Below are 26,184 nucleotides of genomic sequence, written 5' to 3'. Positions count from 1 at the left end.
GCTTGTTCTGAGATGCAACTATTCCTAATAAAACTATTCCTATCAAGAATCTCAATGCAAATTAGTAAATAAAGAGTATTTAACAATGCCATAAGTATTGGCTTCCTTATTCTACATCATAGTGAAAACAATTGTTCTCAACATTCAGTCCCGTTATTACACCTGCAGTTATGAGTCTTAAGAAGTCTTCCTAGCATACATGCAGCTGGAGTGTATTCAGGAGATAAGCATGTACTTCTTAAGACAAGGACAAATGCAATGAGAAGAAGAAACACATCAGCTATGAGATAGAGAAGGGGGTACTGCTGCTTCATTAGCAACAGAGTACAAGTATTTTGTCTGTGTCACCTGCTACTGTGCGCACGTATGCTGCCCATTGGTAAGGGGCTGCTGTTACGAGAAAGCCAGGCCACCAAAAGATAGTGAGGGACTACAGAATCCTTGAAGGGGAAACTAAAGCAAATTCCACAAATCAATGCAGAAACTCCACCCAAAATGGCAATATTCTCTTCACGCAGCTGCAGCAATGAATATGTCAAGCATCAAGTTAAAGCAGGATACCTGCCATGTGTGACTGATGTTTGCTGATAAATTTAGTTAATTTTTCATCTTAAAATACTACAGTACGGAAACATATCATTATAGTATTCTGAGCAAAGAATAAAAACACAGAGCAGATGAAACCTTTAAAAATCATTAACAAAATCAAATCTTAAAAGTGTTTTGCTATCTAAGTTTGCTATCAGAAGCGTCAAAATGATGTCAGAAAGAGGAATGTGATTGACAGAATATGTCAAGCTCAGAAAGCTACTTCAGACGGTACAATACGTGCCTAAAGTCGGGGCAGACTATAAAAGGGAGATGAGCAGAATTTCCTGTATCCATGCAACCATTATTATACTATTCACACGTACTACCCATTGCCACATTGTGATTAACAGACTAGCGCAATAAGGGAAAAGTTGCAATCAAGTTACATGAAGAGGACTGAATATCCCTGCTGATTACAAATGACAGCTGATTTTTTCAGTCAGGTCTGCACTTAGAAAATGCACTAACTCAGAGTTCAGATAAGCCCTCCTTGGAAGTAGGAGGGCCAAACTCAGTGCCACTTTCTTCACATCCCATACACAAGCAAATCAACACAATCCCAGTTTAATTAAGAGTTCACTGTGATCCATCACCACAAAGATCCACAATGCAACGTTGTAAATAGTCCTCAAAAATAGGTAAGCGCAGACCTACGTATAATATCATCAACTCCACACTGAGTCAAAAGGTGCCCACCAAGTATTACACACAGCACAGTGAAACGAACCGCACACCTGCAGGCACAGAGACATCCTTACACTGATGCTGGCTTTGAAATTAAGTGTTTCTGCTGGCCTACTGCAGTAAAAGGAGAGCTAATACAGAAGTGTAGGGCTTGAAATGTGTTCTGGTTGACAGAAGTCTCAAGTATTCTTGTTCCCTCAAGATCCACATCCAACCAAATTTCTACTAAGCATCATCAAAGTTCCTAATAAACCAACACTGCTCCAGTATATGAGATACTCCCAAATAAGTAAACAAAGATTAATTTCGAGCAGATCACTTCAGAATTCTCTTTCACTGACACCATTACAGTCCTGGACATGTGGGAAGCCTTGATTATCAGCTTCACTTTTCCAGCTGGGTCTCTGCTTTTGGTGTACCTTCTAAAAATAGCTTTTCTGTTCCTTTTTTCTTCCCTCTTTGAATGTAGTGTTTTTACCACTTTGAGCCCTCTTTTTCTTTGCTCCAGCAACACTCTAACACAGGGAAAGACTACCTTGATCAATAAGTCCCGTCTTCCACAAAAGACATCAAGTCTGGCAGGGTCTCCAGAAAAGCTATTTAACCACAGACCACAAAATACTCCTGCCCCCATGCCCTTCAGTCCACAACAAACTTAAAAGCCAATAGTGAACTGCTACAGCCATAGCTAAAATATGTCAGAGGAAAAACGCGGGAGACACTAAAGACAATCCTTGACGTCTTCAATTCCCCGCTACTGCAGGAACATAATTAGATTCAATTTCCAAATATTCCTAGTTAACAGACCATGTCCATGTTACAGGAAACGGCCACCAGTCTTTGCCATTCTTGTACGAGGGGAATTCCTTGTTGACCTCAAATCTGGCTGTCGGTTGAACAACAAGAGCATGTCTGTGACCTTTTTAATCAAGAGTTACTTAAACCACTGAGAGCTAGGCAAACTTTGAAGTTTAACATTTTTTTGCTGCTCTCCACTGACACAACTGACTCCACCGTAACCTAATTCAAGCCAGGGAAGTTTGTAGAGATTTTTCTAATTTCACGCCAAGCAAACAGCTTTTAAAGAACTGCCCACACCCCCATTTTAATTTTTAAAGTATTACACAAAACACTGATTATAACGTACTCCAAGCCAGGTGGAAGAAGAATTCCACCAACTACTTAAAGCCACCCTTTAACATCAGTGCTCAATCAACTGGTGCTTCATAAGCCTACCAAGTAATGATATGAAACCCATCAACCAATAGTATCTCATATTAAATATACGTAATGCTTTCCAGTTATCACAATAACCATATTAGGAGACAAATATCAACATTTTAATGGAGGCCACGCTGTGTCATAAGTGACATGCAGTGCTTTGATGCATATAAAAAGTACAATTTGGAGAACTCAAAAGTGAATGTACAATATACAGCTCTTAAGAACTGGCCAATTCCTAGACATTGAGCTGGCAAGCTATGTCCAAGGAATTTATTACAACCTCCATATTCTGTAAAGAAGTTTAAACATACAAGTTTGTGGGTTTTTTTAGTACCAAAAGTTTCCTGTTTTAAAGTAAATTGTTTTCCAATTGCTCATCACTATACATCAATATAATGCTATAAGCCATCACTTTTCATAGTATAATGATGATAATACATTTAAAATCCTTTGATTAAGCCACTTGAGTAATGACAAAAAGATCGGACCTTTCCAAACATAAAAATACAATGAATCAACATCTGTCGTCTACAGAAATGGCACAAACGTCATTTAATGTGATCACATCAAACAACATCCATCATTCATCTGTAAATCCACTTCATCATATCTAATCCAAAACTCTTAAGTATTAACAGTCAGCCTTAGAAAAAACCCCAGTCTTTTAGCAACAATCTATCACATGTGAAATACAAACATCTACAGCTTGGGTGGCAATTAAGCACAGAATTTCTTTTGATCAAAATTTAAACTTACCTTTCAATTTATGAAATTAAAAATTAGTATGTTCTTGTTGATTTAACTAACAGGTATATAACAAAACTCAATCTTAAGAAGGGGAGAGGTATAAGTGACTGACTTACCTTATATTTTTTAATTTCTCGTTGGTAAATCTATTCTTCCAAGAGCAACCCTTTCAGAAAACTACAATTTCAGTTCCAACAAAAACAAAAAAAGAGATAATCTTTTCTGACATCTTTACAAAGACACTAACATCATTTTGACAACAACTTTGTATTCTGAACTGAATAACAAAATCTGTATGACAAAAATGTAACAAATTTCTCATCTTGAAGGAAAGCAGCATTCATATCCTTCTTGGAACTAGATTAATACTGCATAAATACTTACTGTCTTTAAGGAAAGACAGTATTAACACCATGACATTGCTATTTTAGAAAGTCTACTCACTAAATGGTCATTAAAATAATTTTGTTAACAAAAAGTGGTAAGTACATGTTATAAAACATTAGAAACAGGCAATTTTTCAGCACCGAATCTATTCTTCACTTAACTAAAAAAAGCTGGTCTTCACCTGAATACTATTCTATGGGTTTAAGTTTCCTAAAGGCACCATCACCATTAAAAAAAAAAAAAAAATTCCAGTATTAATCTGACAAAAATATAAGATGACAGAAAACACGAAGATCATATCTGTAGAACTGTAAGGGAATGTATATGCCTTGGAAACCATTTGAGTGAAAGGATACAAGTTTTGGTATAATGGGATTAATGATTTCAATGCACGGCTTGCATTTATAGCTGTTGCACGAACCATAATAGGAAGAATTTTTCCATTCACAATAGCACCATCAAAGAGAGGACCAAAAAATGGAACCTGAATAAAAAATTAAGAAATTCAACATAAAGCAAGATCTTAGCTATAACTATTAGCAATCAACATTAACAATAGAGCACTCAAATATATCTCTTTTTTTTTTTTTTCCCCTCCTCATTGCTAGATAATCAGACCAGTTATTGTGCTCCATGACAGACTTTTTCTCTTGTAGAAATATACAGCCATATAACTGCTTGATACCTTGGTAACTGATAACACAGCATTTGAAGAAAATTAAGCAACCATTTGAATACTATGTCTCATCAAAGCTTATTGCCAACATTTGCTGCCAAAATCCTAGGAACAGTCATGCACATGATGTTTATGAGGTTGAAAGGCTAGATGACAATATTGTAGGTGGTAGTAAGCAAAAGGAATAATTACTCAAATTTAAAAATAATTTTTATCATGGCTTTAGATATAACATGTCTATAAGAACCAACTCAACGTGCAACTGTCATACAATTACTGGTGGACCGAACCTCTCTTTCCATTTTCTTTTCTTCTTCTATCTGTTCTTCTTCCTTTCTATGATATCTGTACAAATGGATTGTAAGCACTTTACTGGAGGAATCTGTGGTGAAAGTTTGGCCTCTTTGAGCCTTAAGTGTAAAGCCTTATTTATGAGATCAATAGAAAACCTTGATGTTTAGTATAGGTAGCAGCCCAAAGGTTTACAGAACAGATGGCTCTTATGTTTTGGCATTACATTTTTCTCTAATCAATCATCATTTTGCAATTAAAAAGAAAAAGAAATTAAAGCATGTGAAGAGCAAAGTTTGTGCATCAGGTCAGCAAAGGGAGCAGAGTGTACACTAAATTATTCTTCCTGCTAAGATGGAACCAATGCTGCAAAAGAATTTTAGGTCCCTGTATTATTTTTGCCATCAGTCATTTAATGTAGTTTTGAGAATACTGAAATCTGATGGAAGGCTCTTCTTTTTTCACATACACGAACCTCTTGTCGGACTAACAACAATCCCTGCTCTCAGCAGTTTTCTTTTTCCTTCTTAACCTGCACATTCCCAATAATACAACTCTCTGTACTTAAAGTAGTAAAAGAAAGAATATACTTATTAATTAAAAACATAAGTAACCCAGTAATAACAAGACCACGTACTGGGTATCATTTCATGCCTATCATCAGATAGAGGCAGTCATTGTATAGAGGGAATCAGATTTCTGTCATACCTCATTTGTTAGTATTAGTGCTTCTAGAAAAAAATTTAGTATTTAAAATATAGACATTCATGGCAAGTGACATCACATGCAGAAATTATGCAGTACAAACACTCATGACTACTTTTACTTAGTCAGTGTTTGCTACCCTAAACCACTGTTTTAAGAACAGGGACAGCACACACATTTGAGGAACGGTCATTAGTAAGAGTCTGTGTTCGTATGCCTACGAGCTGAATGGTCTTACTTTGCTGAATTAATCTCCAAATTCTTGCGTGGAGTCAAGGAGAAAGTGAAAACTAGCTTTGAGAAGAAGAAAGGGGAATATGACATGGATGAAGAAAGCTGGAGCAGGCTATTATTCAACTACCAGAGTCACATAACAAATTTGATTAAAAAAATTTGCCAAGTTTACCTTAATATTTAAATGATTACACAGAATATTCTAGCTTTGTTCCCAGTTTATGATGTTAGCAGATATGCTTGACAGGGTCAGGCCTTTACAATTTCAAGTTACTGATTTTACTATGCATTGTGCTCATGGAGCTCTTCCTCTTCCTCCTACCACCACTGCAACTGTCAATGTTAAAGACACATTGCCTTGTTGGATCAACTTATTATACCAAAACCTCAGATCCTAAACAAAATGCAGTTCATATTAAACATACAAAGGAAATGCAAAATTAAAAAAACCCCTTACCTCAGGCTTTTTCATGATCTGGATACTGAACATATGGTTTTTCATGGGATAGATAACTATAAGAACATCACCAAATTCTGTTGGAATTATTCCTCTTCTATAATCTCGAGTATGCTCTGACCAGACAATGTGTACTTCATCATTTCCTAAATGTCTCAGCTGGAAAAGCAGGGATAAAAACCCATCAGTTTAAATATATTCTATAGCCATACAGCTATACTAAATGCTCGTATTCCAAAAGGACAAACCCACTAAAAAGAAATGAAGAAAAATGAATAAAATAACCAAATTACACTATAGTTCTCTCACAATTTCAATGACAGTATTAGTTCACAGTATTGGTTTGTGCTATAGATTTTTATACATTGGTACCAACGTCTATTTAAATTAACAGATATGTCAATATCTGTTTTCTACTGAAAGCTAAAATTTTGTTGCTATTATCTCACGAATGCAGAGTGATTCAATCTGATTTACTAAAATGCTTTCAAGATTACCATCACCAACAGGCAGCAAATTATTAAATTCTATACGAAATTTTAAAGTATATGAATGAACATCTGTTTAAAAGCTACATATCTGAGCAGTCTTTAACCTCATCATTCTAGCCAAATTCTAAACTTGCTACTACAAACAAAAAGCTATTAAAGTAGAATAGCTACTGCATTTTCCATAGCCCCCAGATTAACTAAACTAAATGCTCATTTCCCATGAAACCTGTATAACTTCGTAAAAATAACACCCAACCCCCTAAAAGCTCCAAATGGCTCCTGATTTGGCTCAGAATGGCCAGACGGGTTCCTCAAAATCCCTGCTGTATCCTCAGTTGTAATCATACAACCAGATTAAGGAATATCTTGAACACTTTGGCGTTATCTGCACTGAAGCTCCAAAATGTTCCTTCTGCTAAACATTACCATCTGATAAACAAGCGTTAACATCATGGAGAGAGGCTTTACATATAGTGATCAAATACATTCAGATTATTAAAAGTGAGTTTCTTTCCAGTAAGGGTGATTTCTGAAAATTCAAGCTGGAATCTCATTTTTTTCCTCCTTGTGCATCACCAGTTACAGCTGACAATTGCCTTCACCCACAGTTTTCAGTTTGTTTGCACAGCTTTAGGTAGGTAGAATTTGTCAAACAATTGCCTTGATGTTATTCAAAGGACAGCATGGTGAACTGCTGTTAACAGGTAACATGCAGATACTAATCTGAGCACTTACAAGAAGTTATTGTATATAAAAAGGCAACAATTTTCTGTACTCATTTTCAGAACATAACTGCACTTTAAATAAAAGCAAAACATATACACAGTCATCAGAGAAATTTCATCGCAAGTATTCACTTGTTTATATTACAAAACCTCCTGGAATGCTACTTTCATCTTATCTGAAGGCTTATACCTGTTGCCAGCAGCAGACTTTAGAAAGTAAAAAAAAAAAGGGGGGGGGGGGGGGGGGAGAAGCTGCCTCTGCTGTTCTCTGCTAGCTTTAAATTGCATCAGACTGAAAAACATTGGTTGCATTTCTATAAGAAAAGGATTTTCTTCAGTGTTGGACTGGACAAAGGACAGATGGCATCAATACCCTACATCTTGTCTGATGCTCAACAAGTCATTTGTTTTGCCTGGACCAGATCATACATACATCTAATCTACAATGACTGCAGTTCCTTTGAAGTGAGCACTTCTTGCCTCTTTTGTAGATGGCTCAATTATTCTGGACAACACTTAGCTAGGGATGCTCCTGTGCCAACTGTAAACCCAGCCCAACAAAAGAATTGGTTATAACAACATTCACTATGCTGAGTTTTATTTGACTAGATTAGAACAAAACCAGGCAGCAACCCGAATGATGTGCAACATGCAAACACCAGCTGCAGTAAATCTTGGACGACACTGAACAATGACGAACGTTGTAAAAGACAACTAACTGTGGAATTGTTCCGAGGGCCTGAACCTCTCCTACCTTCCTCGGTGAAGTGACAAACTATCTGCTGAAATATGACAATGACAGAAGGGTATGAGGGCCTGACGGGCTCGGACTTAGAAGCAAGCGAAGAGCTCAGGGAGGATGACGCTGCCTAACCAAAGAGAAAACAAGAGGCAAATCAGTTTAGATATGAAATCTTGTGGAACGTGAAAAAACTGCATGATCCTAGATTGAGGGAGAGACATCTGGTGCACTGACTGAACTCATTGAACTGACTGCCAAAAAGCAGAACTAGGACCGATACACCCTTCGCTGCACTGTGCCGTTCCTAATTCAGCAATATTGAACTATTTACTAGAAGAATTAATCCTTCTTTATTTACCATCTTTGGACTCAAAGACGACAAACTCATACACTGTTAGAAAAAAGGGATGGTGACTGAACATGCCAAATAAATGGCTTTAAAATCCCAAACAGAGAGAGTTTAGATGGTGCAGCTTCTTGAGGGCATCACTGCCTCTGAATTTCATTTATCAAAGGTTGCCCCTGTGCACCTGCTACTGATACCTGGAATAATCAGACAGGACATCAGCTCCTGCACTTCTGTGAAAGCTACCCAGACGGAGCATCACTACTGATGCACGTTTTCACATCAGAATGACACAGATTTTGGTGTGATACAAGTGTATTGTGTGGTTATTTCAGGAGGAGGACTACTGACAAGGGACACGTATTTTTGGATGCCAAGTGTACTGAAGCCATTAGTGGTGACTTTTCTCTCCAATTTCAAAGTTTGCTTTATAACCCTCATCGAGGTGTAAGGATACATTCCAGGCTAAAAGCACTAACTTCATCAGAGGAAAAGGAAAATGAATCAGATTATTTCAAGGAGTTTCAAGTCCTGTCAGGTGTATTCATCTCGTGATTACTACCAAGAATGATTTGGCAAAGATCCAGTTTGAGTAAAGTGCAGAATGGCATCTCTGTGACATATAATGGATTGAGAGTCAAAATCAGTTCGTGCAGGTAGGTGGATGATGGTATGAGCTGTGAATGGTGGTTTATAACAAGATGTAAGGTACTCAAGATCAAAAATATGATCAATGCTTCGTTTCCTTTACAGGAGGTGGAAGACTGACAAAAATAATAGACAAGTAAACAAGACTGGGTGTTGCTGATTTAATCTTTATGTTTGGAGAATAATTAAGTTCTGGATAAGTCATTCTGTTCCTTTTTCAAGAGTAGATCAGAAGAAGCTCTGACACTAACGTAGTGCTCCTTATTGCTTCTTTTGGATGTCCTCACCTTGGTCAGCAAGCAAAGCTTATGAGAAAGCTTGAATGCTGGTAACTTGACTCATCAACACTTGATTCATGGAAGAGATCCAATACCTGAAATTGCCTTGAAAAGCTTTCCAAGGTCTGCTAGGTTTTGTATAAACTTTTTAGAAAGAAGAAATTAAGTTTTTCTTCTTCATTTTTCCGTTCCTTATTGAAGGAGCTTGAAATTGAGCAGTGCTCCATGACAAAGCTCTCCTGCAAGCACAGCAAACATTTGGAGAATACATCATTCACTGTAATTATTACACCACAGGAGAGCCAGAGCCTGACCTCTTTCAACTTTAATCTGGATTCTTTATGTCTTTGTATTGAATTGGAAGCATCCCAGAATTCAGTGTCTTGCACACAAGTGGGACTAAGATACTGAGCTACAACCACCTCTGCTCACTGAAACCTAAAGAATAGACAGCAACATGGTTTCCCAAGAAGAAGGTGCGGTCCCAATGTCATCTAACAGAATCAAATTTGGTGCACACAGAATGTGCAGGTGCCAAGACTGAAATCTGCGTCAATAGTTACTCAAAACTTACCACCACTTGTGTAAGCCACTACATCTTCACACTTATTTCCTGACCTTGTCCTAAATTTACAACTTTGCACGTGCATACATCACAGCAAGCAAAACAAAGTGCAAATCCCTATTGCAGACGTAAGGCAGATCAGTAATATAAATAATAAAAATCTCTAAAATAATGTTATACTTCACGTAACCAGTAATACACTATAGCTGAAACACCTGGAACTCTAGGTTACACACCAATATCCTAAAATGCTAAATACTGCCTAAATGCAGATCAAACTGCTTTAGAGAGTTTATTATCTAAGCATAAGGCAAGACACAAAATGGAGATGGACAAATGCGAAGGAACTGTAAAAAGGCATTAAAGATTAGAAAAATGTCTTTTATAGCAGCATTCTCCAAGAATGAAAGTGTCAAGGCCAGTGAAAGGAAGGTTCAGCAATCAGAACAACAGTTTAGGATATAGTTGATAAATTTTAACTATGTGTATGGAAAGGCTATGTTGCAAGAAGCGTTACACAGAAAAAAAGAACAGAGTCTTAAGCACAGACTGAATGTAAGAATCCAGAAAGTGGACCAAATTAAAGATGATTTCAGGCTATGGGCACAAGTGACAGGCACAATGGTCATGTTATCCGTGGTGATCCAGAAAGGTGGCAATGAGAAAGAGATTAAGAGCTCTGTTTTAGCCATTTTAAACCTGAGCTGTCGGGAAGACAGCCCTGAGGAGATGTCAGACACAAACAGATTTTTTTAGGCTTCCTTTGAAACTCTACTCCATTAAAACAAATATATAAAAATGACCGACTGTTAGGTTACCTGAAATTTCAAATTTAACTCAAAATACTTTAAAATATTCTTACTCTATAGCCATCATCATGTGTCAGCTCTCCTAATACATTTATGTTAACTGAATACAAAAGAAACGTGAAATAAATATAACCAGGAGGGATGATCAAATCTAATTTTGATACATTAGTGTCATATGCTGTACATGTTACAATAGCAGCCAGACTTAATACTAAGCTGCAGGCTATACTGAAATTTCCAAATGGCAGATTGTTCTAAGTGATACCAAGTATAATTGAAGTAATAAACGATAGTAAAAGCAAAGCACACTGTCAGGAAGAATTTAAGTATTTACTTTTTAAAATTAAATGAGTTAGGTTTGGAAAGGCAAGACAAGTGAAATAATGCAGGGCTCAATTTACAGAAAATTCCTTTTATTTATCTGTTGCATTAACCCTTGAACTCTTGCCAAAATTACTATAATTTCTAATACCCACTTACCTAAAGGAGGGAGAAAAAAGGCTATTATATTTTCTTATGATACAACAGCTAGCCCCAACTTCTTTCTTCTTAAAAAATGAAAGTGTTCATTATAAAAAGAACAGAAGGAGCAGAAACATCTGAAGTAATGGCATAATGCAGCTACTTTTGCCCATTAAATGTAAGCAGCACTGCTGTCTACAGCATATGTACCCTCTAGTTGAATTTTTCACAAAACTTTGTTTCAAGAACTATGGTGTGTTTGTTTAGTTGGGTTTTTTTTAAGTGACATGTATTTAATTGTAACTCCAAAAAAATATTGTGCTGATAATTTACATATATAAACCTTCGAGTTCCCAATACATGCCAATACTACAATAAAAAAACTTAGCTATAAATACTGGGAGCTATCTTTTATGTGGTTATGACGATGTCACACATAATCTAGAATCATGTAATACACCCAAAGCCCAAAATGAATTAGTATTCCAATCATTAACAACATTACTAGTTTTTATTTACATATCTTGTGTATAATATTCTCACCTACAATGCCTTCAGTCCTTTATCAGGCTAAGGAAGGAGGAGCTAGATAGGTGATAAACTGTAGGGGCACACACATAAGCTTTCTCACTCTCTGAACTGAGAGCCTTCACCAGTTTCATTTAATCACGATATTGCCTTTGCAAATTTGTTCTTGTAAGGTAGTGTAAATAGTTTTTACTCTAACCTTTAATTTTAAGAAAAACAAAATGGATTGCATTATGAGCATTAAATCTTTAATTTACTATTTGCAAATTAAATACCTATTTTATATATGCATTTCAGCGTTAAGTTTCTTTACACATTCAGAAGATTTTCACCTGTTCTCCCTGAATTCATGTCTTTTCTTGCTGTTGTTGATGTCTTCAGAAACAAATGCTTTAGAGGTATCCAAGGCACTTAAAAGTTTTATTTACTACTCTGTAAGACTGATGGAAAATAAGTTTAAAATTGGCTTAGCCTCTGAAACAGCAGAATCTTGATTTTGCAGTGGCTCGACTGGCAGGAAGAAGTTTTGTTTTAATTTAATTTAATTTCCATTTATAAGATGAACCTATCATGCACCTCTAGGCACATTTACAATATAAAAACCAGCAGCAGTTCTAAGCCAACTACTGCAAGTTTGCTTGTTTGTCTCCCATTGAATGAAACAGACAAAGAAAGCACATGAAAGACTTGTAGAGAAGCTCAAAACTCAAGTTTCTCTGGAGGTCATGAACAGTACATGCACTCAGAACAATTACAACTGTTAGCACACACACGGCTCTTAAATGATTTTGTGGTCCGCTATAGTGTGTACGAGCTGGACAGCATCTCATAAAACGCATTCCTTTTGCTGATGTATTCAGTCTAAGCAGCAGGAGTAGTTGCAGAACTAGCAAAAGAATTAAGCCTGTTTTCCTACTTATGTCTCCTGATACCACTTGCTGGTTTCTCCCAAGATGAAAACTTCAGTTGATGCTTTTCTCAAGTTTGGGATGACTTTCATAGCATCTTTCTCTGGTGCTCGTTCCTTGATGTCTAATGCTTCTTCCCATGCAGTCATTACCTGCTGAGTAGGAGCACGGAGAGTCTCTCTCACTCTGTCTCCTTTCTTCAGCCTATCTTCATTAAATATACATGAAATTAACACCTTTGAAACATCTCTCTATTAAATTTGATTGAAACGGGCCAAAAAGGTGTTAGGGAAGGGAGGAGAGACAAAAAAGCAGGCTCACAAGCCTCCATTCATGGGGGAAACTGGGCTTAAAAAGAAGAACAAAAACCACACACTGAGGAAGAACAGGAAAATAAGTCACACAAAAATAAAGTAGCTTGATTAAACAGCCCATCAGTAGCTGAACTACAAGTATAATCCCAATCTTTCGATACACTCTACATATCCATACAGACCTCAAATATTCCAAATTACTGATGAGTGAGATTGTGGGCAAAGGAGGAGAGAAACAGGCTTGCGGCAAGCTGGAGTTGTTAAAAAGTCCAGCTGACACTATTTTCACAAGCTAAATCACAGGAGGCCTGGACCAGCACTGAACCTTGCCTGGCAGGAACAGCTATATGTAGGTTCAGGGTGCTCCTGGAAACAGACGTGAGATCTTGCCTATGTGTTCTGCTGAAGTCCATGGTATTTACAAATTATTAATTCATTTTTACTGTGACCCATCTTCCCCCTTGTCAACACTTTTTAATGCTCCAATTCAAACAGATTATAAACAAACAATGTAAGGATAATTACAAGCCGTGTTTTATAAAACCAAGTTTCTGTTTAAAAAATACAAAAGCCAATCAACTTGGAAAAAAAAAATATACACACTAGGTATTCTAGTGTTCTACGCTAGAACAGCAGCAACAATCTTCTTTTAAAATTAGTTATTTTTGCTATTAAACCACTAACAACATAAGTGTTACTCTGGCTCTACTTCAGGAAATAAAGAACAGAAAGGACCCAGCACCATAGGCATACAAGAAAAAACATTTCTTAATTTAAAAAGAAAAGAAAGCAAAACAAAACAGCAAGCAAACCAACCTAAGATGCAACAGTGAGAAGTCAGAACTCACAGTCAGTCTATAATAATAACAATAATATTTTTTTCTTCAAGTTGAACACAAAGAACAAAAAAGTCATTAATAATTGAAGCTTGCCAGAGGCATGGCTATTTCTCTCTTTACTAACTGTCTACTGTCTAATTTAATTACAAGTATTAAACTCCATGCTGAGGTCAACCAGCTTCAGTTCCTCCAATATTACACTTCAACCAGTGCTCATTAACGTGTCTACTGAATGGATTAACACATCTGAAGATGTATGTACGCAGGACAGGGGACAGTCTAATGATAGCCAATTGTTCATTTATAATAAGACACATGTTCAAGACTGTAACTTATTATCGTTAATGTGGAATTTATTAAATTCTAAAGAAAAAAATACCAATACAGCAAACCATTTTTTTCTTAATGTGGCTATGACAGATCACATCACCGTTGAGCATCTGTGCCTGCTCCAAGACAAAACACCTTATATACAATAAACATTGTCAAAATTCTTTATATTTTTAACTTTTTTTAAAGGGAAAATTATGTTAATAGCCAGCAAATGACTCTGAAGTGAATAAAAAGTCATCTTAGAAAGTACTCACCACATATTTATTAATTGACATTTAAAGTCTCAAAGTACTACAACATCATTCAGATTTAATGCTTTTACTTCTACACAAACCATTATCCCCCTGCATTTTTCACCAGTACACATGTGATCCTGCCAACAGCTGCAATGATGGCAAAAATCACCAGTATGGCAAAAGTAGAAATTGGTAGAGAATAATTTATATGGCTTAACCTACTTCAGTAAAATACCAACTATTAGCAGGTAAAGGTGTTATGATATTTTATGGGTTTTTTTAGAAAAAGTTACTGGATTTTCTTTGACTCTAATTTCTCTGGGTTTATTACCAAAATAAACTCTGTTATTCAGAAACACCTACCTTTTTTGTTAAAGAGTCATCTGAATCAGAAGGCATTCTTGTTGAGACATGGAACATTACTTCTACTGTCGAGGTAGCAAAATATGGAGTGGTCAATCCAGTGCTTTTGTTTTTTTGCAGTCCTCCCATAAAGCCACAATGGTTTGTGAGATTTACCTAGAAATAAAGCCCAGAAAGTGTTACGAGAAAAAAAAAAAAAAAATTATCAGGTGATAAATACATTCTTTACATTTTAAAATGCACTTTCAATTGAATTTTTAAAAGTGAAGATCCTTTTCACAACAGTACAGTTATGCCTTTCTAAAAGAGCTCAGACTGGCTGACTAGACTGGAAATCAAGTGCAGTGGCATTCCATATTCCATGGTCACCACAGATGCTGCTGGAAAGATGACATAGAGAAAAGGAAAGGTTGTGTGAATGAATATATACTGCATTATTCCCTGATCAGTTGACTGTAGTCACTTACATGTGCTTTTTGAATTTTTTAAAATTCTGTGATGCTATATCAGCCTTGACCTGAGCGCTGAAGAAACCCTGTGTGGGAGCCAGACACTTTTAAATTGTCTTGTTACCTACCATATATCTTTTTGAGAAATTTTCATTCTGTGAATATGAAAAAAATCACAGGAAACTAAATGATAATTCGTAAATAAGTTTGTAAGTCTTAGTTCTATGGGAAATAGTTTGGCACTGAAATAAATAAGCATGCCTAATGTGCTATTTCAGTTTTACCATAGTGCCTAAAAGAAAGCTATATCTCAGATGTGAATATATTTAATCTCTGCCCACATGGGGTATTTTTGCTGTTCTGTTAAAGGATCCAGAATTTAATGTTAAGAGGTTAAAATACTAGATGTCTCATCATGGAATATTAATCCAAATTATCATCTCTTTAATCTAGCTAATAAAGGCTAAGAGAATTAACCCACTAAAGAAGGATATTTGAAAACACTAATGTGATTTTTTTTTTTTTCCTCCTTAAGAATCAGGAATGTGGTAAACAAGCATCTATGTTTGTGACAGCAGACTTCTAGCAGTTTTCCTCTGTTCCTGTGGAAAAGTCAGAGCCATTATCAAATAAGACGGACACTCACATGGACATTCCTGATGAATGCAAGTTGCAAGAGGAACAGAAAACCTGCAGTTTCTTACGCAGCCACATCCAGCAGCAGGAACAATTCCTGTACTTCTGTGCGACAGTGCTGAGTTACAACTTTACAATGGAATTTAATCTTGTGCGGTCAAAAAGAAAGGATGCAAAAAAGGAAATCCTCGTAAAGTATCCAACTAGTGACTAAAGAGCTGCAGGCCCATATTGATAATGGGGTACATCATGGTATTTCTGACTGCTTGAAGAGACATGGAGTGTGTGAACACATACATGCCTGCAGTGGAAGGCAGGAAGAAGGGAGCATGAGAGAAGCTGCTCATTTGTACTTTTTGGGTTCCCAAGTCTGAGCAAAGCTCAAACTTCAATGGACTTACCGCTTTACAGGCTTACAAGGAAATTAAGATGTGTCCTAATCAGTCCATGAAAGCCAAGTGAAGGACTGCACATTAAAGAATCATCTCTGCCTGCACAAACTTTCTTAAATTGAAAGAGCGTAAAATTAAATAGCTAGTATTGCTAATGAAATTAAACCAGAATTCTTGTCTGCATCCTACTTGCAAACCAGTGTATTTTAGTACCTGTGAGTAATGCTAAAGAGCCAAAGACTTATAATATTTAGAGGGATCTGTAATTTTCTGTGTAACCAAACTTAGGATAGAAATGTTTTAATAAATACCTCCCAGCCAAGACCAGCTACAAAATCCTCATAGGCTTGACTTCCTCCAGTATTTGTAAGAATGGAGTGTTTATCTTCTTGTCCCTCAGCAACATAAAACACTGCAATCTTGTGTGTCTCTCGGCTGTAAAACAGAGGATGGTCACTGCACGACAGTGCCTTTACTAATAGGAAATCAAAATATGCAAACAGTACACACAGAACATGGCTTTTAAAACATTGAAAAAGACAGTGAAAGTAAGTACAACTATATGGCTTCCCTTTGAATACCTTCTCTATTTTCATATTCCCGTCCTGTCTTTTCTAGTCTGGTCTTCTCTAGAGCCTAAAGCTTTGCTATACATGAACAGTATTTACCCCTTTCATCACTTCTAAGATTTAGGATGGTGCTGGCAGTACCAATTGCTAATAGAATAGGTGGCCTTCTGAAACGAGCAAAACCTGTTTAACACAAGCATTATCGACACTGTACTGCCCATTAACAACAGTGCCTTGTGAATGCTGCGGCAAATGCAGCTTATGCAATTGAATGAAGAATCTTTAGGTACTATACGAATGTCTTCTGTTCACAGCTTGCTGTTAAATAGACACGGGAGCAACTGAAAGTGGTTTCTCACACTTCTAAAGCCTCCGCTGGATTTTATTTCAACTTCTACAAAAACAATTCAAAGTTCTTAATTCTGTGCTGCAACTCCAACTAGAATTTCATCTCTTCAACTAACACTACTGGAAAACATATAAACAATTAGCTGAAGCTAAAATGTGATTTATCAAATATCTTTATCAAAACTTTGATATATCAAAGTTTTAAAACTATTTCATGTTATACATACAAATGTTCATAATTTTAAGTTATTTTGGAGTTTCTTGCGTCTCATGGTATTCTATTTGTAGTTTCACTCTACAAGTAACACCAATGTAACTTCAATATAACACCAGTAACTACAATACAGTGCAAAATGCATGAATAATTTATAAAACACTTGAAAAAAAATAGTTCAAATCTCATATCCATTGAAATTAGAGCCATTTAAGTACAAGCACACTTAAAACAAATAAGTAGGCGGCCATTAAAAGAATTTACCATTGTCTTGAGTCCAAATTTCGGAGTTCTCGAAGTAACTTCTCATTTTTCTTCAGGAGATGAAAGCTCCTTCTAAATAGAGAAATTTGTAACTCTCTTATCACCTGTTCACTGATAGATACAGAATGGTACAGAACATTTCCAGGTCCATTCAAGAACAGTCAACAAATGCTTTTGCCTTTCAACAGTTCTGTCGTATATAAAATATTAAGGTATCTTTTAAAAAATATACAAGCAACTTTTTTACTCCAGGAAATCTTCTATATCCATTATGGCCCTGAGAACAACCTTTACTTCTTTCCACTTTCTTCTATCAACCTCTTGGATCCAACTGAAATCAATCTTTTCTCTACAGAAGAACAGACAGAACTGCCTTTGATGCACATATAACCTGCACACTTTACTAGGCCAAAATGTATGTGCTTAGTGACAAAAAATGCTCTCATAATCCAGTGCCCTAGGAAGCTAGCGCATTAAACACAGAGCTTTTGCTGTTCTGAATTGCAGAGGAGAGCAGAACATAGGTCACTAGTCACCCAGCCAGCTGTAACAATTTAAACAAAAACCAAAACAATATGTTAGAACAAGAAAGGCACTTTTCATTTCTTTTAAACTGCGCTTAAGATGTTTCCCACAAAACAAAGTGGAATGAATTTAAGAGCAGTACCGTTCAAAACCAGACTTCCTTGAGGAATTAAAGACCCAAATAAGAAGGGTGAGAACACTAAAATTTTGTGGGATTCCAGTGATATCTCAGTGACACCGATTATTTTTGTTTTACAGGATATCTGTTTCCCTTCACAGTAAGAAAATATTTCTAGTACCCAATTTGATAGCTATGGCAAAAGAAGATTTCAGGAAGACCCTTAAATTCTAGGATGCTAAAATTTGTACATACCCACATGTACATGCAGACATACACCTAATACACCCCCACAAAAATAATAGTGTAAACATAGACATTACTTTTGTAACTGAAAGTGGCTTGTCTCCTGTTGTTCTAAACAATACCCAAACATTGCCAATGTTGAAATAAATAGTAGAGGACACATCTTTCTCGTTAGCCAACACAGATGCAATGCTTTGAGGCTGCATGCAAGCATGCTCTTAGCAGGCAAAGCAGCAGGACACTGTCCAGCATCACAATAGCTGAGAATATGACACTTTCAGAGTCTCATTCTGGGATAGAAAGGTAATGATTTTTTGCAGGAACATACATGGGAAGCAAAGAAAGCAAAAAAGATGCCTTCTTTATCCATGGTAGTACCCCTTAGTACAGGTGGTGAAAGGATTATTAGAAAAGATATCACTCTTGCAATTCACCTTCCAACACTGTTCTAAAGAAAGAATATAAATAGCAATAAAGGCAACAGGTTCCTCCTTTCTGTCTCTCTAAATGACAGGTTGAAATGCAGAAGAAAACTGCCATTTTCCCCATAGTTGCACATCCCCTCTCTTCTTTGGTTGGCTGGTGTGGAGTATTTTTGGCTTAACCCACTCTATGATCAACTATTATTATACGGTAAGAATAGCACAATTCCTTAAAAGAAAGTTCTTAAATTGTGAGCCTTTTCTACTTACCTTTTATCCCAAGAATTCATTCCCAGTATACTGAGAAGTAATCTGCAGTAGTAAAATGCTGACTGGGGCTTTTGTGAGGTTGGCTCATCCTGCTCCATAGCCCTCATATTTAAATCATTGAAATGCTTTTCAACAAACTCCCTCTCTTCTGTGTGCTGTTTCAGAATTGCATTGATGACATCGTTCTCCTGCTTCTCTGAGATGCAGACTGGTTGAGGAGCAGGAATGTTGAGCGAGACACCAGTTCTCTGTAAGCATTCAGGGCTTGTAACACCTAAATACTGCAGGAGCTCATCAAGGGCATCTTCTTCATCCCTAATGGTATCCCATGTTGGTACAGTGTCTCTAAATTTCCTTTTTACTTGGAGTGTAATTCCATCCCTTGCAGATACATCCTCCACATACTCAAAAGATGAAAGAGCATCTTCTGTTTTATCTTGTTGAGATAATGAAAGTGCAAAAGATGTTTGTTGTGAAGATCCACATAAAGATGAAGGTCCATACAAAATGGCCGAATCCCACGAGTATTTGCCAGATAGATCTCGCACTATAATTCTAACATTTGAATTAGCAGATGCAAGTCCAGCAGACAGTCCTCCCCCAGGCATGTCATTTTCTGCTTGGATTTGTATGCAAGACACCAGGGAAGTATTGTTTAACACAAAGAATTGAAGGTTTGGGTTCTCAAAAAGTTCAGGAGAAAGTTCAGGACTTTCACTGTATGGATTGTCATTGTTTTCACACACTTGACTGGTTAGCATAGCAGGACCTCCGCTCATAGGATAGTGGCCTAAGTGGTTGACTAGATGTGTTATCACAGTACGAGCAGCAACAGAAATTAATCCTTGTTGCATGTGAGTTTTCACTGCAAGAGGAAGAACACAGGTTTTAAAAGAAGAGTTCAGAAAACAACACTGAGATTTACGTATTTCTTTTGGTCTCCTCTTCCTTGTGAGCATTAAACAGAGGATGGGCACTGCAAGGTTAGGATACAGCCAACTCAGTAATGCAAAATATGTATTTTGACGAACGCTGGTCTCATATATAAATAGCATGAAAAATCGTAAGATAGTTAAAGAAGCATCTTCACTGTTTTACAGCCTACCATATAGTTTTGTAATCAGCATGGTTCCTCTAAAATACACAGTTTCTTAATCTAGTGAAAATAAATCTTAAATTGCTGATGAAGTAGAGATCATAATTGTGTTGTAAGAAGTCCATTTCCAACTGCAATGGATTTTTATATTTATACACATCATTACATTGTGAAAAACAAAGGAACATAGATGCACAAAAGCTCTAATCCGTCTTAATTTCCCTGGGGAGCATACAGCTGCAGGTTAGGTTGAGAATAATACTGGATGATTTTAAAGTACCAAATCAAAGACCAGGCTATCTATACTGAACACAATCTAACAGTAGCAAAGTTTTCAAAAAGCATATCTCATGTTCCTACTGCATTTTAAGAAGTTTCAGTCTGGAAAAACTTGGAGGGAGAAAGAGAAGTTAACTGTGCCTATCTTACATGACATTCATCTTGTGAGAGGTACTGGTATTTCAATATGCTTTTGCCTCCTCCTTCTTTGGTACATACCTTCCACTTGCAAGCAACATTATCTGAATTCACAAGAGGTGTTTCTTAACGTTTATACCACACGCTGCTGACTCAATACTTGATTGTTATTGGATTCTTCTATCAAATCCACTCTACATTACCCATGAAGTACTGAGCTGGTCAAAGCAATTCTGTCAGGCAAGACAACCCTCAATGGGCTGAGGGTACCCACTGAAGAACCCATACACAAAAGCATTACACTGCAGAAGATCATAGGTAGAAGAGAAAACAGGATCAATATGGCAAAGCACATATTCCTGCAGCCCCTCTCTTATAACAGGACTGGATGCCCTGAATTTGGGACTTACAAGGGGAAGATAAAGCAAGACTGTATTCCTCAGGATTACATCGTGTATGTTAAAGTATATCAAACATTGAAAACTGCTGCAAACACTTCCCACCTTCTTTCTCACCAAAAATCCATCAAACTAAAATGTTCTGAACCACGTTACTTTTTCATTCAGTATTTACTGAGAAAATGTAACCTCTTGGACGTGTAAGTATGGTAGAATTAATTCATTTCCCTTTATGTGGTGTATTTATACACAATAAAAACTTATGCTTAATAAACAAATTTCTGTTTGCAGTTTAAGGTGTCTTAATTGGTTTAACTGGAAGAATAATGGCAAATTCATAATGCATACTGACTGTCATGACAGATCTTTAGTTTCTGAAACACTGGATGCATTCTGCATCAGCAAAAATAAACAATTAATATATATTTGTTGTCCCGTCCCGTGTCGTCGTCCCCCCCCCCCCCCCCAAACCTTGGGTGAAACATGTAAGAGACATTTAGGACTCTGGCTCTTCTCTACCTTTAGGGAGCACTAGATCTGAACCACAAAAAGGGAAATATTTCATCCAGTTAATAGTTGGCAAAATCAACTTAATTTTTACACTATTCCAAAACTCTGATAAACTCAATTATTTTAATGAATTAACACCTTGAAAACCAATATAAAAATTTAGATATTATGTTTTTATTATCTATAATCTTCTTAAGTTTTAAAATTTACAAACACAAAAACATTCAGTGAAGCTGAATTAAATGTCCAGATATTGATAGCATACAAAGAAATTAAGTTATAGTGCCATCTGCTGAAATACAAGAAGGAACTGTAAGCAAATTTATACAAGACAAAGAGAAAATAAGTTGGATGCTTGGAGAATAATTTATCAGTGCAGTACTAACCAGCACCTGGACAATGCAGAGGCTGGCTCATCTTTGTCAGGATATTTATGCCAAGTGTTTAGCACTTGGCACTGCACAGATAAGTAAGGTAATATTCTTCTCGGTTTCCTAGGAGCAAAGACATGTGAGCTTCCCATCTGCCTGAAGTCTCACACTGCGTAGGTTAATGCCTTCAGTTAAGTTCTGCTGAAAAACCTGAAGAAATGAGAGGGACCTGTTAGCATGGAAGTTGTTACTATTACTGTCTTGTGGCAAACCCTAAAGATCTCAGACCTGACCATGGCTGTACTGTGTCTGTGCGTAGATTTACTCCCTTAGGACCCTAAGGGAGATATGGAAAAGAAAGGTGATACAGTGATACAAAGAGTGGAACATCAAATTTAAATTTGCAAGGTCCATTCCCAGTCCTACCACAGTCTTTCTCTGAAAATTTTGGTCCTGAATTAAAATAAAAAATAAAAATAATTGGGATATAAATCCGTTATTGCCTCTTTTATAAAATGAGAACAGTACTTCTCACTGAGACTTCTCTCAGAATACAGTACTGTTGATCTAAAAATGACACAGAAAACTTATATCAGAAGTATTAAGAGAAGCATACTTAAAAGTAAAATGTAAGATGTAACCTGTTATGTCAAAATAAAATAAAGCAATCTTGAGACATTATTGCCACACAACAAATCAGATTTTGGTGATGGTTTCACTTACCAAAAAAAAAACCCCAAACCCCAAAACCCCAACTTTCCAAACCCAATATGTTTTTTGAAAATGTGATAATTTTAAATTAAATTAATGACTTAAAGGATACATATTAATAATTTGTTCCCAGAAGCACATCTCCTCAATGAGGAACAACCAGACATTCAATATATTAGAACAGTTAAAATGAGTATCTAAACCATGCTCTTCATTTCTGGAGGGCAGATCGAAATATGCAATAATGCAAGCCATCACAGCTTTACAACAAATTCTACAAACTAAGTCATACCATTACATATTAAAGCAGTCTAGCTGGCTGCTTTGCCAACTTGTCTTCCTGAGTGAACACATCTCTGCTCTCTTTACAATGGTACAGTCTTTTGCTTGGGAAATGCAATTTACAGGTGTACATGATCATTCGGTAATTTACTAGAAGCATGTCATATTGGCTATTTGTCTCAGTCCCTGAAATTACCTCTTTTGTGGAAAGGCTGAAGGTCCATCACCACTTATTTGTATCAGTGGCACGAATGGAGGATTCCTGAATTTCCTTAAGATGCGTTGTTAATTCTTTAATTCAACTTTGGCTGAACAGCTTCTAAACAACTACAGTTATGTAGCAGGAGAAAAAAGTAATGACTGAGGGTGGAATTTAACTCTCCACATCCTTTTAGCTACTTAAAGAATGATGCACCTGTACAGACTGATTCATCTTAGTTAGAAGCCCAAACTGGAGAATGGGATGAATCACTCTCTGGAAACTCTTCTCTTTCTCCATTACATTTAGAGGGACCCTAAGAGAGTTCAGTTCAGCTTAGCTACTTCTTATTTTACATTAGCTTAAGGAAGTCTCACTCCTGTCTAATTTTAAGCTTCAGGTGTAGAGAGATGCGGTTACAGAAAACCCACCTCTAGAATATTCCGTACAAAACCAAACTGTGCTAATCTGGATGCACCATGTATAAAGTATTTTTTTTAAAAGTGTACTTTTTGTCTCCTTTCAGTAAAATGGCAAACAGCAAAGCCTTAAAAGAAAAGTGCTTTATATTTCTGTTTTTTAAATAAAAGCTAAGACTAAACATCAGATGGGGGGAAACTTTTTTTTTCAGAAATTGAAATACATTAGGAAAAATGATCGATCTATGCAAAAGAGTTTAAAATATGTTTGGATAAATACGACAAATAGGGGAAATCCATGAAATGAATAATTGGTAGACCACTGTATCTATGCAACGTAACTACTACCTTCCAATCACAACCATCTCTAACAGATTTGTGATCTAAGAAAAACAGGTTTCAAAATGTTTTTGCCCATAATTGCACAAAAAAATCCCACAAAATATTATTTCCTTATGACTAGACTGTTCAATAGTCTGATTTTGCTATTAATATTGGAAGATGTATAGCACTTCTTGTTTAATGCTACATATTTTCATGTAACCAGCTTCCCTGTTAATACAAGGGTCACAAAACCCCCTCAGTTTTACTTTTTCCTAAATGTCTGCATCATTTAATATAAACAAGAAAAAAGCTCTGAAGGAGAGGTTCCATTTTAGTTCTCCCTCACATATGTTTATGGTCCTGTAATGACAAGTAAAAGGCCAGAAGCAGGTAACCAGATCCTGGCACAATGCAGCCCAAGTTAGCTTTTGCACATCTAAACCATACAGTGAATGGCTATAATGCTATACTATCCTTGGAGAAAGCATGCCTCTGTCAGTGTGACACCGAATCCGGGCTAGTTAGGTGCAGTTAATTAGCACAGGCAGCACTTGTACGCCTGTACTGTAGCTAGAGGAAGCTGTTGTCGATACTAGCTAGAGGAACAGTTCATCAGCCTTCATGTAGGTGAGCCCTGTGTGTCCTTAGATGTATGAAAGCACCACAGACTTGCTGTCTGCAAGTTCTGATGATGCAAGAGAAGCTTCCCACTGATGTCTTTATTGTCAGCTGCTAAAAGTTCATTCTGTTTTAAAGATAACATTTTAATATACTTAACAATTTCAAAATTATTCTTTGTGTATCTTATACTGCAATCTACCACTTTACCTGCAACCTACAGAAAGGAGGACAAAGACAATTTCACAGATAATCCTAGGTATAACAGATTCCTTGTGAGAGATAGCACTTGGAAAGTTACAGAAACAGAGAGGGGAATAATCCTCTTCTCTCCCCAAATAGCCTGTTTCCAGAGGATTTAACAAATCTTTATTGCAGGGCTTGCTCCAGCCTCTCAAAAGATCCTGTCCCCACTACGCAGCTGTATCACTGAAAGTCGTGTATCTTCATAGTCTCACACCACATCATACTGCGGCCAAGTGTCCATAAAACTTGTGATGGATCTGACCTTGAACAATGGGAGGAGGCATAACATGGTTATCTCAATCACATCTATTAAACTGATCAAAAGCAGCCTGTCTTAAGAATTCTGGCGTTTCAGTACTTTCAGCTTTGCTTGTGACCTAAGGAGAGTCTAGCAAACCCCATCCTGTCTTTGTAGAACTTTGCTGATTTCCCTACAACTGCTGTCCTGCCTATTTCCATTCCTTCATAAAAGATACCATGATAACACTTTTACTCTACTAAAAAGAGGGTGACCCATTGGCATACTGCCCTGCAGCTAGCTTGTACTAATTGACCCCTTGTCTTGATCGAGTCCCAGACTTGTTATCCACTAAGTTTACTCCTCTCACTCCTCCAACAATGCCAGGGAGAACAGATGCTGTGCGATCGGTTAAGCACTGCCAATTTTATTCTCTGCCTGGTAATGTGGACTAGAAGTGCCAAGGTTGCAAGACCACAGTTGCATTATAATGCTGTAGTTTGCCAATTAAATTTCACGATCTGACTTACAATTCCAGAGCCCTGAAACTTTAAAAACATATGGGGCTTCCTTAATTCATCTGGAGAGATAAAAGGAACATCTGAAATTACTTTTATTTAGAAATTTAACAAGAAATCATAAAAGAACAGATCACATACGGAAATGCAAAATGAAGATATCGATGCTAAGGCTTTGTGCAACTACATTCATTCAAAGAGAAATCTATTCAGGGTTGTCTTTTCAGATTGTCAGATTAAACAAGCCACACGGCATTTGCTGCTAACCCATAATTACAGATTATTACAGAATACAAAAGATGCCAGGCATAAAAAGCTACTACAATACACTACACTGTAATGAACATGCAGTGGAAGTTAATTTTGGCAAATGCTTTAAATATTAGCTTTACATAATATGTGTAGGTGAGACTGTAATTAGGACAGAATGAATCCTTCGAAGCCTCTTTCATTCTGACCCACCAGATGATTACTTTTTACTAATAATACCACAGCCATTTGACAAAAAGCCAACTATAGTACCTTGCTTCATTCTTCAGTAAATTTAATAATTACAGCTCCTCCTGCCAATAGTTCTCAAATCAGACTTGTTCAATCCAATACTGAGCTTATTAGGGGACAGCTCTATGTTTAGAATTCTTTGGCCAAAAAAGTACTTGAGGATGATGAAGCATGCCTTAGACAAGGGCACAATGATTAGCCATTTTCTCTACATAAAAAACAGCACGTAGTCACTACAGACCACAAAATCACCTGCTGTTAGCACACAGCTGCTACAAAGAGCTTCTGCATTTATCTGGT

The 26,184-nt window shown here is 36.7% G+C and overlaps 1 protein-coding gene across 8 annotated transcripts in view; it reads right to left on the bottom strand.

The window, feature by feature from the left end:
* The window catches only part of RALGAPA1 (Ral GTPase activating protein catalytic subunit alpha 1), a 134,330-nt gene that overhangs the window by 26,659 nt on the left and 81,487 nt on the right, over positions 1–26,184 (bottom strand). For all 8 annotated transcript variants that reach the window (XM_049825465.1, XM_049825464.1, XM_049825467.1 and 5 more), the window contains 6 exons: positions 19,037–19,901; positions 17,456–17,527; positions 16,372–16,495; positions 14,584–14,739; positions 5,997–6,155; positions 3,990–4,117 (listed from right to left, as the gene is read on the bottom strand). In XM_049825465.1, the coding sequence (XP_049681422.1) occupies positions 3,990–4,117; positions 5,997–6,155; positions 14,584–14,739; positions 16,372–16,495; positions 17,456–17,527; positions 19,037–19,901 (1,504 nt within the window). The remainder of the gene's footprint in view (positions 1–3,989; positions 4,118–5,996; positions 6,156–14,583; positions 14,740–16,371; positions 16,496–17,455; positions 17,528–19,036; positions 19,902–26,184) is intronic.

This window comes from Accipiter gentilis, chromosome 22, assembly GCF_929443795.1.
Source record: "Accipiter gentilis chromosome 22, bAccGen1.1, whole genome shotgun sequence".
Lineage (NCBI taxonomy): Eukaryota > Metazoa > Chordata > Aves > Accipitriformes > Accipitridae > Astur > Astur gentilis.
This window is presented reverse-complemented; position numbering and strand designations above follow the sequence as displayed.